The 18198-nt window shown below is 35.1% G+C and overlaps 1 protein-coding gene across 5 annotated transcripts in view; it reads left to right on the top strand.

Annotated features, from left to right (window-relative positions):
* The window catches only part of LOC117209694 (LIM domain only protein 7), a 156965-nt gene extending 141648 nt beyond the window's left edge, over positions 1-15317 (top strand). For 4 of the 5 annotated variants that reach the window (XM_033451969.1, XM_033451973.1, XM_033451970.1 and 1 more), the window contains 11 exons: positions 5346-5669; positions 6404-6631; positions 7816-8177; positions 9346-9721; positions 10398-10454; positions 10691-11013; positions 11715-11955; positions 13121-13323; positions 13408-13580; positions 13767-13931; positions 14259-15317. In XM_033451969.1, the coding sequence (XP_033307860.1) occupies positions 5346-5669; positions 6404-6631; positions 7816-8177; positions 9346-9721; positions 10398-10454; positions 10691-11013; positions 11715-11955; positions 13121-13323; positions 13408-13580; positions 13767-13931; positions 14259-14281 (2475 nt within the window). In that variant the 3' untranslated portion in view covers positions 14282-15317. The remainder of the gene's footprint in view (positions 1-5345; positions 5670-6403; positions 6632-7815; positions 8178-9345; positions 9722-10397; positions 10455-10690; positions 11014-11714; positions 11956-13120; positions 13324-13407; positions 13581-13766; positions 13932-14258) is intronic. The other variant, XM_033451972.1, reaches the window with a different exon arrangement.
* The last annotated feature ends 2881 nt before the right edge of the window (positions 15318-18198 follow it).

The following is an 18198-nucleotide window of genomic DNA, read 5'->3' as shown; positions in this document are numbered from 1 at the left end:
TCTGGGATTTATCAAGATCAGGAAACTGAATCCTGCCACTTAGAACTCCCGGATAATATTAACCCGTCTTCGCCTATCGCTTCCACACGTATTTATTATCCGCCATTACGCACAAATCTCGCTGGAAACGAAGGCGTGAGACCATAGTTAACGATGTAAATAGACGACGCAGGAGCAAAACGTATATAATAACCCCCCAGTATCGAGTAGAATTAGAACAGGTAACCAGAAACACGTACTAGCCGGAGGTAAACGTTGTACTAATTCGTACAAACGTCGATAATCGCGGAAAACGTAGTGGCTTAATCAAACAGGGAATACATTTTGGACCTAAATACCGATGCCTAAATGCGATCGATCGCTGTCGTAACAAAAATCGTAAAATGTTCTAAGCGATAAAAAAATTTTGGTGTGACTCTAAACAGTATTGATAATATTCTTAACATTATTAAACTATTTAATATTATCCATAAAATAAAGAACCAATGGATGAAAACGAATCCTAGATAGGTACTATTTCAAACTATTCTAACACGATAAGAATAAGACTTCGTTTTAGATTAACTTGTAATCGATCTTAAAATACGACTTGTCGACATTCGGCACGCACTATATAGTGGATAACGATCGATTGTAACGCTTGGGGGAGGCGTATGCGGTTAATGAAATATAAAATTCAGTGGGCAGAGAAATTTGTCGTGTCGTGTTTCCATCGTAACCAAGGATATGCAAATTTCCTTGATAAAGGATTTTGAAGCACGAATGAGTCAAAGCTGCGAAGATTTAAATATCTATCTCTTGACAATATATCAGCCATGAAACATGTGATATTTAATCCATGAAATCTTTCGTAGAAATAAAGAAAATCGACGTATCCATTTTTGCTTCAAACTATCTTGATTTCGCTTCGACGAATACGCGATAATCGTTATCGAATGCCTTTCGAGAGAAACGGTAAACTGCCGAAAAATCAATATTGAATTTAAAGATGTGTAACAGACCGATCAATTTTACCATTGTCTTCGTCACCCTGATTGTTCGAAATAAAACTTGGAAATTCTGCTAAGTATATTCGAAACGTAAATAAAGGGGAAACAGTATAAATTTTCAAAATGTCTGTTCCACTGATTTGTTCACGAAATAACCCAATCGTCGTGCATTTCGAGACTGGGCTTCGATTCATTCGTCAATGAAGGATGAACGTGTATGAGCCTCGTATAGAGCAAGCGTCGGACGAACCTCGTCAATCAAGAATCGTCTTATCGTCTCCGCGATATACGTGTCATCGGTAAACAACGACGTCGAGCTTTAACGTGCAGTCGCAATCAAGTGACGAACGCGTTCAATGTGTTGTTCTCGTGAACCATGGGTCGAAGATCGGTCAGAGTGACATTTAATTATTACGAAAGGCGTTCATTACTGACCCACGTCACGATAAAAGTGTCCTGAATTGTTACGATTATTCGTTCTACTATATCTTGAGTCACCGCGTACTTCGTTTTTTATGACGTTAATCGATGCATTAAACGAGGTAAGAATTCGTGTGGCATTTCATTTGGTGAAATTTTTTGATCGATGAGAAAGTTTTTTTGTTGACCATCTGATTTACCCTTTATCCATGCATTATTTTGACAGTTATTAATACATTTGCACATTTTTTCGTTAGAAATGTCTTTATTCCAAGTAACATTTGTTCCATCACAATGTTCATTATGTTTCTTTATTTTTTTAAATTGTTTTTCTTCGAAAGATACGTAAATAAAACGCAATAATTGCGTGAACGTCGATATTTATTTAGCAACACCACTAATTAGTAATATTATTAATATCCAAACACCATTGACCTGTAGTATAAAACCAATCAAAAAAAACCTTTTCCTGTGTGTCACAAAATTACTTTTTCCCCACATATATATCACCTATTTTTCTTAATTTCGATTTTCCTCTTCGTAAAAGTTTATTGACTGCTTGAATTTTGACTTGTGATAAACTTAATGGAAATCGTTTCCATACCCATCCATCTATGGTCGAGAAGAGTAATTATACCAAATGCTAGAAGTTCGTTCCATTTTTTACTAGCTTTGTCTGCCATCATCGTCAACGATCATCGTGTAATTTCAAGCCAGTGTTGTAAATCTAAGATCCGCTACTGTAAAGAGGTAAGACGGTATTTTCGATTGTTCAAGCTAGCGATAAACCCTACACGATCATGTGTTTTTCTACCTTTTACGACCGGATATTCAGTTCTATCCCGCTTATCGCTAGTTCTCATATTTGCTATCGATCCGAGATTATGCATGGCTGCAGCTTAATTGATTTTATCAGTTTCCTAGTTTCGTGCCGATCTTCGTTTTCGTATCAACGCACAAACCTCGTTTCTCCACTTCTTAACGTGATGTAAAAAGTTTTCCTCAAATATTAAATAGAAATTCTATCGACTAGAGATTCACATTTGACACTTTTGTGCGCGTTACGTAGAATTTATGCACTTGATCACATTGCGGTTTTTTCATTTATTGTACGATAGTTATTAAAGCGGAAATTATTAACAGATAAATTTTATAATTTTATAATAATTTTTAATAATTAATCTGTGTAACTGGCATAAAGTTTCTTGGCAATTTGCAGCGTGTATTTTAACAACACGATAAAGTATCAGGTCATCTTGAAATACATCCAGAAAGCAACAAAATATGTTAGTAATCAGTTTGCAATTACCAAAGATGTTCTTCTTCGATGACGTAAGCGTGTTAGAGTCTTCCATGTACTGTAAACTCGCCGATCTTTGCACTTTGAAGTAATTATCTCTGTGACACCGTTCCAAATAGTCGTAAATCGGTATTTTTTCGTGATAAAATCTTTATCGCAGCATTCATTTCGTCGCAAACCAGATGACTTTTTAAACCTCTTGCATTATTTTCAACTATTTATTGATTAGAAAAATCAATTATCAAAATCCTGGATATATTTACATTCAGAAGTTCACATTTTTATTTGTTTCATTTACGGTTCTTTCGCAAGAGAAAACAACTGGGATTAATGTGATTGATTGTTGGCTTTCAAACAGCTCTAAACCGTTTCCTGTTGTACGTTATCTTGACAGGATCGGGATTAAACAAAGCATTTGCTATCAAGATCTCCTATTTTTATCTAATTTCAAAATCTTCAATGAAAATTCCACGTTAGACATTTCAATACGATATATTTCATCTCGAGTTTACTGGAAATTGTATTCGAAGAACCACGCTTACTTTTAAACGTTTGCACGCTTACTTTCATTTTTTACTTTCAATTTCTCTTAAGCTATTTATCTCGAGTCGGATCATTTCCTAAATGATTATACAAAGTTATTAGGGCAATTAAAACGAGTGGTTCTTTTATTCTTTTTCGCGGGATTTCTCTTTTTGGAAGTCATGATTAGTACTTCTCAAATATATTCTTGAGTATAATGTTACATTAGCTTCGTATTATTTTATTATTAAAGCTTCTTTCCAGATGATCTTCGTCGATAAACAATGCCGTATTCTTTATTAGGTATGACTGATGGAATTGATATTTCAGTTAAATATTTCGCATTGTACTTTAGAAGCCAGTTGAGAACTGAGAATCGAAATAACGAACTTAGTTACGTTTCTACCTGTGCGGCTAGATTTAGATAAACGTTATCATTATTGCCGAAACGTCTTATCTTTGTTTGTTCGCACTTTCTTAGACGATGGCAATAACGCGTAACATCATATTTGCACGAAAACTTACGAAATAATAAACTGCGTACATTTACCGCTTCTCGTCACTGATGCATGCACTATATTTTTATATAACTACAGTAAAACTCGATTTACGATGACAGAGTCGGGGGACAAAACGGTCTGATAGTTGGGTCAATCGGATAATAAAAGTCTACCAGTACTCCTTTCCTTCGCTGCTTACCATTCGTATAATCAAGATTCGTTTTTTTAATATATTAATGTTATATATATTAATATTAATAAAGTAATTATAATTATTTTAATATAACTGGATTTTTCTAAACTGAAATATGTAAATAGTAAGACACAAGCTTTTGTTCCTATAAACGATGCGTCACATGGCCTGAAATCAGAATCAGATTGGGCATTATGATGACATTAGTTCAGATAAATGGAGTTTTACTATAAATATGTTTTTAATTCATTATAAAATTTTGCATTAGTAGTGACTATTAGAGTTTTTAATAACATAATATGAAATTTCTTGTTCTCTATTTCTTTTCTTATATTTCTTTTAACCATATATGCACCGATAGTTATATATATGTGTTATGTTTTGAAAATGAATGTTTAAAAGACCTTTACATCTGTTTTAAATTAATATCTTTTTAATTTGTATACATTTAGTTACGAATTTGTTTGTCTGTCATAATTGTTAGTTCTAACAGAATAACTCATCGTTCTATGTGTGCGCCATTGCACGGATTTCACAAGAAAAAAAATTTACGATAGTCATGCATGAACGCTGGTGCATCGGTGTCTATGGAACACGAGAAAAAAAAATAAAGAAGCGAAAAGATACTCTTAGAATGCAAAATAATCTTCCATCCGAAACTGCAGTTGCCTCCGAAGCTGTTGCTCGAAATCCAGTGTTTCTCAAGCTATGTTTTACGCTTGTTTCTCTTAATATCATCACGACACCAATAAAGAGTAATATCTATTCATATTAGAAGCAACTAAACATTAACATAGACAATATTAATAACAATCTGTATAGAACATCATTTAAAACGAATCAGTTGATAAGATTCAGTTCACGCCTCAAAAAGTTAACAGTATAAATATAACAGTTTATCTTACTCGGTTAAAAGTTTCACGGGCACAAGTTCATAACATGTGGGCAAAAACGGTTATCAAATATAGATAAAACTTTATCAGATCACTCGACTATTTTGCCACGAAAAAAATTGTAAAAAAATTTCAGTAAAATTGATGCCATCGCGCATTTCAAACACTATTCTTTCCATCAATTGAGAACGAATCAATATGGCATAAAGTAGGGTTATTTGGATCAGAATCATTTTCTCGTTTTTTATATCTTCTTCCTGCAACTAAAATACCAATCATGTCAAGAATTAATGACATCCCATATAACAATCTTCTGATTATCTTGTGCAAACTTCAACATTGGATTTGAAGGCGTTTGAGACATAACTGTCTCAAATAACCCTATACCTTGCTATATCGACAAAAGAGCTGTGAAAGTTTGAGAAACCCTGGTCGGCGGGTGTAGCACGCCGGTGTTGATTTGCATAGAATGTAGCGTTGCGAAATACGCGTACGGCAGAAGCAATAACGCAGAGATCGTCTCTTCAGGAACCGATCGTTATCGAGAAAGCGGACGACGAGGAGGCAGCGGCGATTTGCCAGCCAAGCCCGCCAGTCGAACACGAAGAGCACGAGGAAAAGGAAGTGACGATGAACGGGAAGATCGAGCAGTACGAGCTACCGGCACGAAACTCGATCAAGGAGTCGATCGACGTGCACGATGTACCTGAAAGCGAGCCGTCCGCGAACGTCCCTGTGCCTGTGCCTGTGCCTGAAAGACCGACGACCTTGACCCTCGGCAAACAGGAAATCACCAAGATGGATATGATGAGCCTTCTTAGCCCCGATATTGTATCGCCTATGTCTAAACAGGTAAAGAGATACGATGCTCCTTAACAATCCTCGCTTCGCTGATTCGAATCGATTGGATTGGAGATTGGTAGATGGATCAAGTTAAAAATTTGCATAGAATTGTTCTTTATTCTTGAATCGCGTGGTGTGCTAGCTTTCTTTTCTCTTCTTAAAAGTCCGTAGTATTGCTAATGCTAGAACTACCTGTTTGATAGTACGTGAATATTATATGTGAAGATAACGGAAGGGGGCGAGGGGGCACGATAAGTCGCTTTTCTTATTTCTTATAGCAGAATAATTCCAAAATTCAGTGCCGTATCAATTTACTACACGTTAGTAAAATTCTTTTTTTATTTGGTTTCGAAGCTAAATTAAATTTACAAAAACTGTAGTTGTAATTTATTTAATTTTGTTAAAAGCTCTGCATATTTTTAATAGTTGTAAAAAAAAAGGAATTTTGAAATCTGTAACGACAGATTTAGTTGTTCTAATGTTAATGAAACAGTGATTATGATTTGCGAGTTTGTAGTGATAATAGTCAACATTTCTGAAATCTATATCTTTGATGTAAATATTGTTCTCTAGGAGAATCTCGTAACCAAATTTTATGAAAACAGTTTTCGTAATATATGATTCATGTGATTGTATTATGATTTTAAAGTCGTTCTTATATGGAAAATGAAAAATGTTATATATCGTGTGTCTTCTTCATGGCATTTTTCTTGTGTTTTTCATTTTAAGTTTTCCTTCTACAGATTTTGCCACTAAATTTATCAAGCGACGAGGAAATAGTCGCCGGTTTGGCGTTTCCTCTGGGGCCACCAACCAGCGTGGAGCCTCCGAAAGAGAAACCACCACCACCACCAGTGGACATCAGCGACGAAGAAAATCTTCCAGTGGAACCTCTAAAAAGATTGAATTCTACTCGCAGAATAAAGAAGGAACTACGCACGAGGCGCTCTGATTTTCTTGGAATCGAAGGGGTATGCGACAGTTGTGTCTAATACGTGGAATGAAATCGCTCCCGATTTTCTCCGTTCGACGTATATTGAAATATTCAGCATGGAAAAGCGTGTACGAGACTCGAAATTTTTTTTCACGACAGAACGTCGTCACTCTATCGTAACTTTCGTTTCTTCTCACGGCTTTTCACCTCCTTCCAGTGGCTTTCACTTGTTTCCGGAAGCTGATGTGTTCCACGGCCGTTAGCGCACCCGTGTTTAACGTTGCGAGAGATCATATCGCAGGCGTAACATCGTTTAATGATATTAATTGGAGCACGTGAATGGATTTACGTAACTCACATTCGCAATTATGCTGTGCGTTAACCTGCCCTGATGAGACTCGCGTGTTCGTTCGTTGACCGCGATACTACTACGCGTTTATTTCTTGCGAATGAGTCTCCTTAATAATTTCAGTACTTTTTTGTTCGATGAAAAATTGTCTTTATTTTATTTGCTTGATTTTATAAACTAGTCGAAGAATTTTTGATATCGCTATCTAATCGATACCATTAATATTGTAGGTGTTGTGATTAAACACTACAAAAACTAATACACGTAATGTTTCACATAAGGTAAAATATAAAAGAGGAATTACGTAAATGAAGAAATTATGTTGTTCTATCAAAATGATTTAATGCTTATAGCTCGTTATATCATTATCATTTAGAGGAAACGTACAATTGACGATTGATCCAACAGATTAAAACATACAATTAAGACAAACATATTTATTATAATGAAAATATTCTTAATATGTAACATTGACCAAAAATTTCGAACAATACACGTTATCTTGGCAGTTCGAAAAACTATATTACTTCAAACAAATAACAATTTATCTCCTAACTCTCAGATCTCAAATAATTTAATTCTCTGAAGTAGTTGTTATGAATCGTTAGATTATTATCTTACCTAAGTAGAAAATTTTGGTCGATTAATCGTTTCCTAAGTAACTCAAACTAATTATCACGTCTTATATTAAATGAAGATATGGCCTATTACTTATGGATGACCGTGTATACATTCAAAGCTATCTTAACTCCCCTTCGTTGTTGTTTCAGGGCCCAAGCTTCGAGAGTTAAAAACCACTTCACATTCCATCAAACTAAAAAAAATTCCTATCCCACCACACAAACGATACTGAGCCATGCTTCAATTTCCAGGTAAACGATGACGAACTGGAACGCGAGTTGACTCTAACAAAGCCACCAGACATGGCTGCGATTCTGGCGGAGGAAAGACGCATCGAACAGCTTCATCGTCGCTCGTACGACACAGACAGCAACTACGAGCAGGATTCCAGCCACGAAAGAGATTCAGGGGTCGAACTGGGCCACGTCGAAGACTGGACGAAGCAACCGGTCAGCCCCGATATGTCTCAACATAGTCGCCAAAGCAGTGAGCCATTCGGCGCCAGCGTCACCTCTTCCGAAGAAGACGAGATCACAAAAAAAGAAAGGGAAATCATCGAGGTCCTTGAAAAAGAGGAACAGTGGCGGTACGGCAACAATCGTGAGCTGAACAGGTAGGAATTATCCAGGGAAAAATTGTATCGTGTGGGGGTATTGCAGTCAAGAAGGGTGTTAGAGTAAAATCGACTAGGCTCGATATCGCTTATCTCTACATAAATTTGTAAATTTTCCGCTTCTTCTTCGTACACTCTTCAGGATTAAGTGTAATGTAATACACACTCGTTTCTGAACTTTATCGGTTTTCTATACATGTACAGTTCCAGATAGTTAAAGGATTCTTACTTTCTCGGTTCTTTTGAGTTTCATGGAAGTGCTTTGAGGTTCTCTTTAATGTCTCTCTTGTATATTTGCACGAAGATTCTTGTAATTTTTCTTGCCGTCGGAAGCATGCCAGTGAAACCGAAGACGTCAATATCGCTTAATAAAGTACTATTATCATTTATTTTTTTATTAATTATAAGGGAAACTACAAGAAATTTAGATAATTTTTAAAAATTCTAATGTTCTATGTCTGTCAGGGTTTTCATGAACTGGCGTCTTCAGTGATCACTACGACACATGATAATCCATAAACAGAATTCAGTAGCTCAATGGTTTAGAAAACAGAATCAAAAATTTAAATAGACAAAGGTTCATTATATCATAGATTCCTTAAAATTATTTTCTAAGAAATTTCGAACATGACTTAAGAATATAACTTCAAAATTAGTCATTTCAAAGTTAAATCATTTTTTCATTATTTCGGAGATTCAATATTCCTAATTTTGTTTGTTTTAATGTTTTCTATTATTAAAACATAGATATTTCAATAAATCTGAACCATGAGAATTAATTTTCTATTCTTCTAGTTACTTTTAACATGTTCAAATCCATGAATAGAAAACTGGATTATTTCTTTCACTGAAAATTTTTTGAGCTACTAAATTCATATCTTGGACTATCGTGCGACGTACCAATATTTCTAAGCATATCTTGTATATGTACATAATGGAACTACAACAAACTTGTATCCCGGGATCAATGTACAATGTACAAACGGTGATGAAATGAAATAAAACACTTTTACCTTGAACACACTGATGGTCTTTTCCTGCCGCTTGACTGTCGCTATCGCTATGCCTTCTCTCGAATCCTGTAAGCCTTTTTACAAGTAGAACAAAATCACAAATAAAGTCGACTTAAGCTTGAAGTCGAATAACCGAGAAATTCATGACAACACAGTGACTTGGGCGAGAAATTGGCGCACAAATTGCGCGAGCTCGAAGAAGAGAAGATGCAGCTAGAACGGGAACGCGCCCAGGAAGCGGCCTTACGTCGACAGGAAGAGACACTGAGGAAGAACGAGGACAACATACGCAAGCAGGAGGAGACGTTGCGGAAACAACAGCAGGAGGAGACCGCGAGGCAACAGGAAGCGGCGAGGGCTGAAGCAGAGGCGAAGCGTGCCGAAGAGAAAAGACAAGAAGAGGAATTGAGGGCGCAGGCGGAACAGCTCAGGATTCAAAATGAGATCCAGGAGGAGAGAAGAGTAGCTGATGCTCGTCGCATAGAAGAGAAACGTATCAGGGCCATGGAGAGCCAAATTCGTGAACAAGAGGTATGGGTCTTTACTTTCGTATTCTTTATTTATTTATATGTATATGTCTTTTTTGTTGGTGTTTTTATTATGTGGGTGCGGATGCTTTGGAACACTCGAGTTGGAATTAAGTTTGTGGTACAAGGTAGTTACATTTTCAGTTTCAAAAAGAAAATTTGTAGTTTTGTATCTTGCAATAATTTTTAAGTGTTTAGTATACATATACATACAGAGAGTCCCGTTTGGCTGAATGAATTGAATAGGAGAAGAAAGTTTGATAGAGCAAAATATGTATTTGTCCAGAAGAAGTGAAACATTGTGATAAATAACAAACTTGCGAAATCATTTTCTTCCAGAGATCTTCGATATGCTTTTCTTAAATTGGGCTACATATTATTTATATTATTTTTGAATGCTCATGAGCTAATGGCAATAGTTCCATGGTTGAAATTAAAGAATTACGATTTAATAATTTCAAAACATATTTCCGCTCTCAATAGTAGAATTTGTTAGTTCTTTTTACAGGAAACGATATTTTTTATCAAACGATGAAACCATATTTTATATTGAGAAAGGATATTTTTCATTGCGAAGAAATGCTAAATATTCTCACAAAGTCACTAAATAGCTGCATGCTGTAAATTAAGTATATCGCACTGTAAACGTTAACGGGACTATCGTTGATAATGATTCGCAGAACACGTCATTGGTTGGTGCTGGTTTGAACGACGAAGAAGACGAATTTGCTTCCGGGGTAAGGGAAACAGTATCTTTTGTAACTCTTGCCGTTTTTTCTCGATGCTTGCTTCTAACAAGAATAAGGCAATTTAGCAGAATTACAATTTTTATTTTCTAAGCTTCACGAAGTAAAAGTAAAAAGATGATTCGAAAGCGTACACATTTTGTAAAGGAGAATTCACGTTAATAACAAAATAATAATAAAACTAGAGTAATAATAAATCATAATGAATTAATTAATTCTCTGAGTAGGAAGTCCTCAGAGTGGAAAGGGAGTTGCTGCAGTTAGAACAAGAAGAATTAAAGCGCCAACGAAACAACTTGGCGTATCGCGAACAAAAGCAGCTTAAATTGGCAGAACAATTGCAAGAACAATGGAAATCCTTGCAAGATGTCGCGCATACATCTGCGAACAATATCCAACAGTTCAAGAGTCAACCATCGGTGAATTATAGATCGTCGATGCCAAATCTTCAACTTCAAGACGTGCAAAGAAGAAGACCTCCGCCTCCTCCTATACCACCAGCCAAACCGCTGCGTTTAATAGAACAGAGGCAAAGGGACGTTACCATCAGGTAAATATCATCTAAAATTTAATTGTAATGTATATCATTAAGAAAAGAATTATTTTATCTACTTATACTGGTTCTATAGAAAAGTTTTTATGTAAAACATTTTAAAAGTTGATTAACAATATGATTTGTAACCAATCTCAAAATGTATGTAAAAATTACAAGATAATAATATTTCCAAAATGGTATTTTTAAAGATATATAATTGCATTCTGTTAGAGGGACAGGAACTTTACATCGAACAGGCTCAATTCTAGATAGTTCGCCAAATTGCAACAGTACATTGTTACGTCGGTGTTTGGAACAGATCGTAACTAACAGGAAATGCAAATTAGAGATAAAATATAGCACTACAAATCGTGTCACTTAATTTCCTGCAGAAACTTTACGCTTTGTTGCGTCTGATGTAACATTCGTCTGTCTGTACGATACATCGTTACAATCCCTGCTTGCAGAGCAGTCATTCATAATCTTTGATCAGTTGATATCGCCTGTGCTTAACATAATATTACAATAGAAGTTAAAGATCAAATGTAATAAAATTCAAAGTTAAAGTAATACCTTAACGACGTGCGATTAAATGTCGTACAAAGTTTCGGCACTTGAACAGATTCTATAAATTTGAAAGAACGAAAAGCAACGATAAAAACGAAGATCGAATGAAATAGTAATAGTTTGTGTGGATAACATTGTAAAATGAACAGAAGCAGCAGAATTCCGTCAGCAGATTCGATCCCTCAGCAAGTGGACGCTCCTTTGCGACACAGTGCATCGGTTACGACGCTCGCGAGCCATGGTGGTCAACAGATGAGCAGGCAAACGTTGCAAGCTCTCAGTGCAGTTCCTCGACCACGAATCGTTCAAGGCGATCAATGGGTTCAACGAAGGAAAAGCGACGTGCCACGAGGCGCTCACGATTTGAATTACCAGCACTGGCTTATTCAGGTAAATATTTTATGATATCTCACAAGAGACAATTAAGGGGGGGGGGGGTAAGGTTAATTCGTACAAAAATAAGGCATGTTTTTGTCAACTATTTATGACAACACAGTTAAAATTTCATTATTAAAACCAATAATACATTAAAGTATGACATTCGAAGAATATTGTATAAAATTTTCACGGAGAAATATTAAAAAAATACGGCAATGGCACTAATTATTCGGACGTGTCTCGGAAAATTGCGGTGCCCCTGATAACTTGGTGCTGGATTATCTGAAATCAAAAAATCAAAATTCATTCGTTAGGTAACAGTTTTCTACAGGTAACGCTGGGAGGGGTTTTCCGAAATTTCAATTTTTCACTTTTTTGGAACACTTTGAAGGGATAAATTAGCCGACTTTGCGAAAATTTGCGGCTAATTTATCCCTTCAAAGTGTTCCAAAAAAGTGAAAAATTGAAATTTCGGAAAACCCCTCCCAGCGTTACCTGTAGAAAACTGTTACCTAACGAATGAATTTTGATTTTTTGATTTCAGATGATCCAGCACCAAGTTATCAGGGGCACCGCAATTTTCCGAGACACGTCCGAATAATTAGTGCCATTGCCGTATTTTTTAATATTTCTCCGTGAAAATTTTATACAATATTCTTCGAATGTCATACTTTAATGTACTATTGGTTTTAATAATGAAATTTTAACTGTGTTGTCACAAATATTTCACAATAACATGCCTTATTTTTGTACGAATTAACCTTACCTTAAGATATAACACGAATAATTTTCACAATTTTATCAAGTCATATATCAAGTCGTTTATTATATCAAATTTAAAAAAAAACATTTACACCTGATGATATTAATAATGTGAAATACGAGAAACGCGAAAGTATAATGCAAAATTACACATATTTACACACGGAACTAATATGAAAAGTTTATGTTTGTCGATTTTCTGATTTTTATGTCTCCTGGTGATTAGATAGAAGTATTTTAATATGAAGTATTTAAGTAAGGAAATATTCTAATAGATTCAAAGATATAAGCTTTTGAAAATAGATGATAAATCCATCATATTTTGTAGGAAACAAATAATGTCAATTTAACTTAATTGATATTAACCTGCATAATAAATGTTATTAATCTCAAATATAAATGGTATGATGCATAGGAAGCAGAACAAAGAAGGATTAGTGAAAAGAATCAACGATCGCCACCGCGGAAACCTCAAATGCACGTAACAGGGACGTCGGTTCCTTATGCTATGGCTCCTACCAGGTCAGACAGTAAACCATTGCCTGACTCTATCATACAAACTCTTACGCAAAGAGTACAGAACAGAGCGCAAGAGAAACCTCTTCCGCCAAGAAGAAGGTTAATATTGAAACAAAGAAATTTCTTATAAATTTGTCATAACTTTTAGGAATTATTTATTCAATTCGCTTTGAATTTTTGTAGATTAGAACATAGTACCAGCCAGGAACATCTCTCTGCGTTGCAACATCAACCGCAGCAACATGTTATGCAGCCTCAAAAACCTCAACAACCACCTGCGATAAATAACGAGAATCAGGAGAAAATGTTAAGCGTCAGTGGGAAAAAAAAATGCTCGCATTGTGGAGATGAATTAGGTGCGTAAAAAAGAATGCGTTATAGAATATAATATTTGATAGAAAAATGAAAAGATTGTGAAGCGTTTGCCTAAAAATCTGTCAATCTTCTCTCCACATTCTTGACTCAGTTTAAAGTCATTGTTATATTATACTAATTTAAATCGTTTGGAAAATGAAATGAGATGACTAATTTTGAATCACCAGGTCGTGGCGCTGCGATGATTATCGAAAGCTTGCGGCTGTTCTATCACATGGAATGTTTCAAATGCTGCGTGTGTCATGTTCGGCTCGGTGACGGATTAATGGGAACAGACGTGCGCGTTAGGAATCAAAAGCTTCACTGCCATAACTGCTACTCCAGTGACGACGGTATCCACATTTAGCTTACCCTATTTATACCTATGATTAAAATTAGGTAAACGTCAATGATCCCCAGCCAACGATTTTTTTTTTTATTAGTGAACGGATAAATGTAAAAGCTATTTTTCAAAACAATCTTGGTAAAAAGATTATAGATTATAAAGTATGTATTTAAGTAAAGAATTTTTATACAACAAATCTACATTCTATTAGCTTGTAATATTTTATTCTTTCTTTCGTTTTCAATCTTACTATCTTATAATAAAAGCTATGTTATATTTGTTATTATATTTATCATAAAAATTATTTTCTATATATTATTATAAAATGTTTCAGGTGTCAAGTTCAGTTGCGTGTGAAACCAAAACCAAACAGTAGTTAATGGGACCACATTGACTAACTTGAATATAGCATCGTTCAGCTATATTTTATAAGTTATAGTTGATCATTTAGCTACCGGTGATACGCGACCGCGGCACCAACTCTTTTCTGTACATAAAAGTCTGACAAACGGTACGAGCGAGAAGCAAAATGGACGTGCAGTCCTCGTCTTACGTAAGGTATTCCTACGTGCGCTTTAATTAAAAAAAAAAAATGGAATCAAGATTCTTTTCACGTAACACGCCGATTTCTTTTCAATCGACTAACCATTAGGACGTACAGACAGCAACATGTAAATAAACGTGTATTTATGTAATTAGCATAATAATAGAGAAATAAAATTCAGTGAATTGAGAAATCGCAAAAATGGCAGCTGTCGACACACTGAAAAAAAAATGTGTCGATTTTGTGTGGATTTAGCGAAATATCGGCGAACGATTCATATGTATATTTTTGTAATATAGTTACTCCGTGTGGTATTTATGAGAGAAAATCCCTTTGATGTGTGACGGCTATAATACGAAACTCACCCACTCCCCTCCTTTTTCTAATCCTTTGAGATACTTGTCTCTTATTTTGTTCGCTGTTTTTTTCTCTCTCTAATTTTTTTTCTAAATGCTTACAAATCAGTAGATGATTTCAATCAAATGGAATAACACAAGCCTCTGTATTTCACAAGCGATCATTTAGATTCTAGTTGATTATTATGGTAGTACAGCGCCATTAACTGTAAAGCTGTATAACGAGATGCAATTAGGCTCGAGTTTTGTGTTCTTTCTTTCCCTTCACTGTGACGAAATAACAAAGAAAAAATATGAAAGATGCTCGATGCGTCGCGCGATTAGACGACGATTACTTTTTGTTACCCCTTTGATCGATAATAGTCGTCGTGTGCAACCGTCATATCGCATCGCATACGCATACTTGCTGTTGTGAAATATTGTATGATATGTGTCTCGTGTTATTGCGAACATGTAATTTTATATTATTGAGAATAAATGTTTATTATAGCGATAAAGTTGGTTATCTTACCTCGATTTCCTGTCGCTTCAATACATCCTGCATAAAATTCACTGAATTAATTATACGGTAGTTTAACCGTTTGATTGTAGCGAATAAAAAGGTACGCAAACATGGTGGATCTTTTCCTGTGATGTAAATTTTCGATGATCCATCATCAGTCTATATTTAGAGCTTTTGATGCTCGTAAAAGAACTAGCAGAGACTATAGCTAGTCAGATAAAAAGAGAGTCTGCTGACGTCGAAAAATAAGAGGCTAAGGGTCGTCGAACGTTTTAAACTTCTGAAAGATACATTCCTGACGAACTCTTTAGTTCCTCATGCGAACTTTATTAAAAACTTTCATAACTGGTTTTATCGCAGTAATTACTATAGTAAAGTTAATAAATGTCAAAGAATTTGTTTATTCAACGTTAATAAATTCCTTTCATCTAAAATAAAGTTCTCGGTAAAAACATTAGTTAAAATACTTACATAAAGAAAAAGTTAATCATGTATGAATCATAAGTTTCCTAAACTATTTATAATTAGAAATGAAGTAAAAATAGAAGTTTGAAAACAGTAATGTTCTTTTATCTACTGACCTATTCCTTGAATTACTTGAACTTAGCAGTTTCGACTGTAATAAAAACTGGGATATATTTTATAGATAATCTATGAATTTACTTTTCATCTTTTTCATCTTCATTTTTTTAAATCCAGGAGAAAGACGCGAAGAGCAAATTTATTATAATAAGTAGATTTCGACACTGGTCTCGTCTACTTACAATGTACATATCAAGCTCTGAGACTTCGAAAATGTATTTATTGATAGAAATTAACTTCTGAAATTTTAACAAATTCCTCTAAGGCACAATTTAGCAAAACAAGGATATTCTCGACCTTGAATTATATCTAACATTATATGCATGTTTTTACAGGAAAAGTTTCAAGAATTCGCACAACACTTTCCATTCGACAAACTTTCACTCAACTCTCTTACATGTGTTGAAACACAGAAGAAACTTCAACATCACGACTATGAGAATTAGAGGCATAGATTGACGAGTACCGTCTCACAAACAGAATAGAGTATAATGCACGTGCACACGGTAGCTGGATATCCATTTCGCCGCATCCTGCTTCCTTGGAAAAGATTAATTCTAGGTTGAATTGCGTAACAGCGTGAAAAGCCGGCATCGAAGAGAGACGAATCGGTGGCTGGAACTGCGTTGCAGCTCGTCACGGGGAATTGAATTACTCAGCCACCTCTCGACATGCTTGATCAGTTTCAGTAACTCGAGTAACATCCCTCAATAGTCGAACGTGTGCACGTTCATCACACGGGGATAAATCGCGATGACACGAGTCTCACGTTTCAGCAATTTTGATAAATCGAACGTCCTGTTCCCAGTCATGTTATAGAATTATAGGAGACAGACAATTGAGCGCACCGGTTTGATGGTCTGCAGTTTTGATAATTGCTTTTGCCGATAGGTTGGATCAAAGAAAGAAATTTGGGGTGGAAAACGAATTTAAGCCATTACAGACCGAGCAATATATGTATATAGCTTACCATAATGTTATAAACACTTCAAATTCATTACATTTCATAAAGTCGTAAAATATAGGTGGAGAGATAGATAGAGATGAAAAAAATACTAAGCGAGTGCTTGGAATTCCTTTTCGTAGCTACAATGTTAGGAAACAGAAATCGATAATGTAAATTGATTGAAAATAAAATTGCAAATGGAGTATGCTAAAATTATTTTAATTGAAGTTTTGCATAACATTCTTATTTTTATTCATTTTATGTTGGCTCGGTTTTAAGACACAAGATTCATATTTTAAAATGATCTAGAAATTCTGTTTCACGTCATCCCATTGAAACAGATTCAACGTGATCTCGAGATTTAAAAAAATGTTCTGCAAGGATATATAAGAAGATTAATGTAGAAAATTATTAGAAAACTGTTAGAAGAATCTATTAATAAAAATTAAAATACAAGTTAATTTCGAAATTCTGATAGTCTTTTGATACCGTTACAAGATATTCAGATGTGAGACACGTTTTTATCCTCAGTTCGTTAAACACATACAATAGATATTCCGAACTGGAGCGTAACACTTCTAACTGCTTAGATCTTTGTCGACCATAAAATTTACCCGTTGAATAGATAATCAATTCGATACAATACTTGCACGCAACCGTAAATCATTCAAGCTCTTTCCGGTAACTTACAAAACCTTAGGATCGTCCACGATATAAGGATTGTCCTTAATTTTCTCAAAACTATGATTTCTATCGTTTCTTCCTTACCATAGACGAACAGCACGCGAAGTCTAGATTAAGGAATAAGAATTCTCCGCTCTAGAAACACCGAGCAATTTCATAGTAATTTTCGATTTTGTCAATGCTAGAAAAATATCAAATGACCATCACTCGTCGAAAAACAGACTGCTTTTAGTAGTCTGATTTCCTACAAAGCTATCTAACTTGACGAATCACCTTTTCAATGTAGTTAATTTGAATATTTTCTATTAACAGACGCACATCTATTTCGGTATGCTACACATTAGATAGCGATCGGGAACAAAATTACTTTTTCGATAGAATCGGTGGAATAGTTCAACCTTCAGGCAACAAATATTTCGCGAGCTAGTTTGAATTATAGGTGGTAGATCCATTAAATGTCAAAGTGTGTGCTGTCCATCATCACGAGAAACATAACTGTGTCAACTTAAGCGACGTACTTCCTCTATTTCTGTTTTATTTTTCGTTATTCGTCACTCCACGAATGCAATATGAACGAACAAATATTTATGTTAAAAGAGCAATTCCAGGAATATATGTGGAGAGTAGGTGCGTATAGAGTTTTGACATATATCGACATTA

The sequence above is a fragment of the Bombus bifarius genome, unplaced genomic scaffold, assembly GCF_011952205.1.
Source record: "Bombus bifarius isolate JDL3187 unplaced genomic scaffold, Bbif_JDL3187 scf7180000008190, whole genome shotgun sequence".
Lineage (NCBI taxonomy): Eukaryota > Metazoa > Arthropoda > Insecta > Hymenoptera > Apidae > Bombus > Bombus bifarius.
The sequence above is the reverse complement of the archived record's forward strand: the minus strand, read 5'-3'. Positions and strand labels throughout refer to the sequence as shown.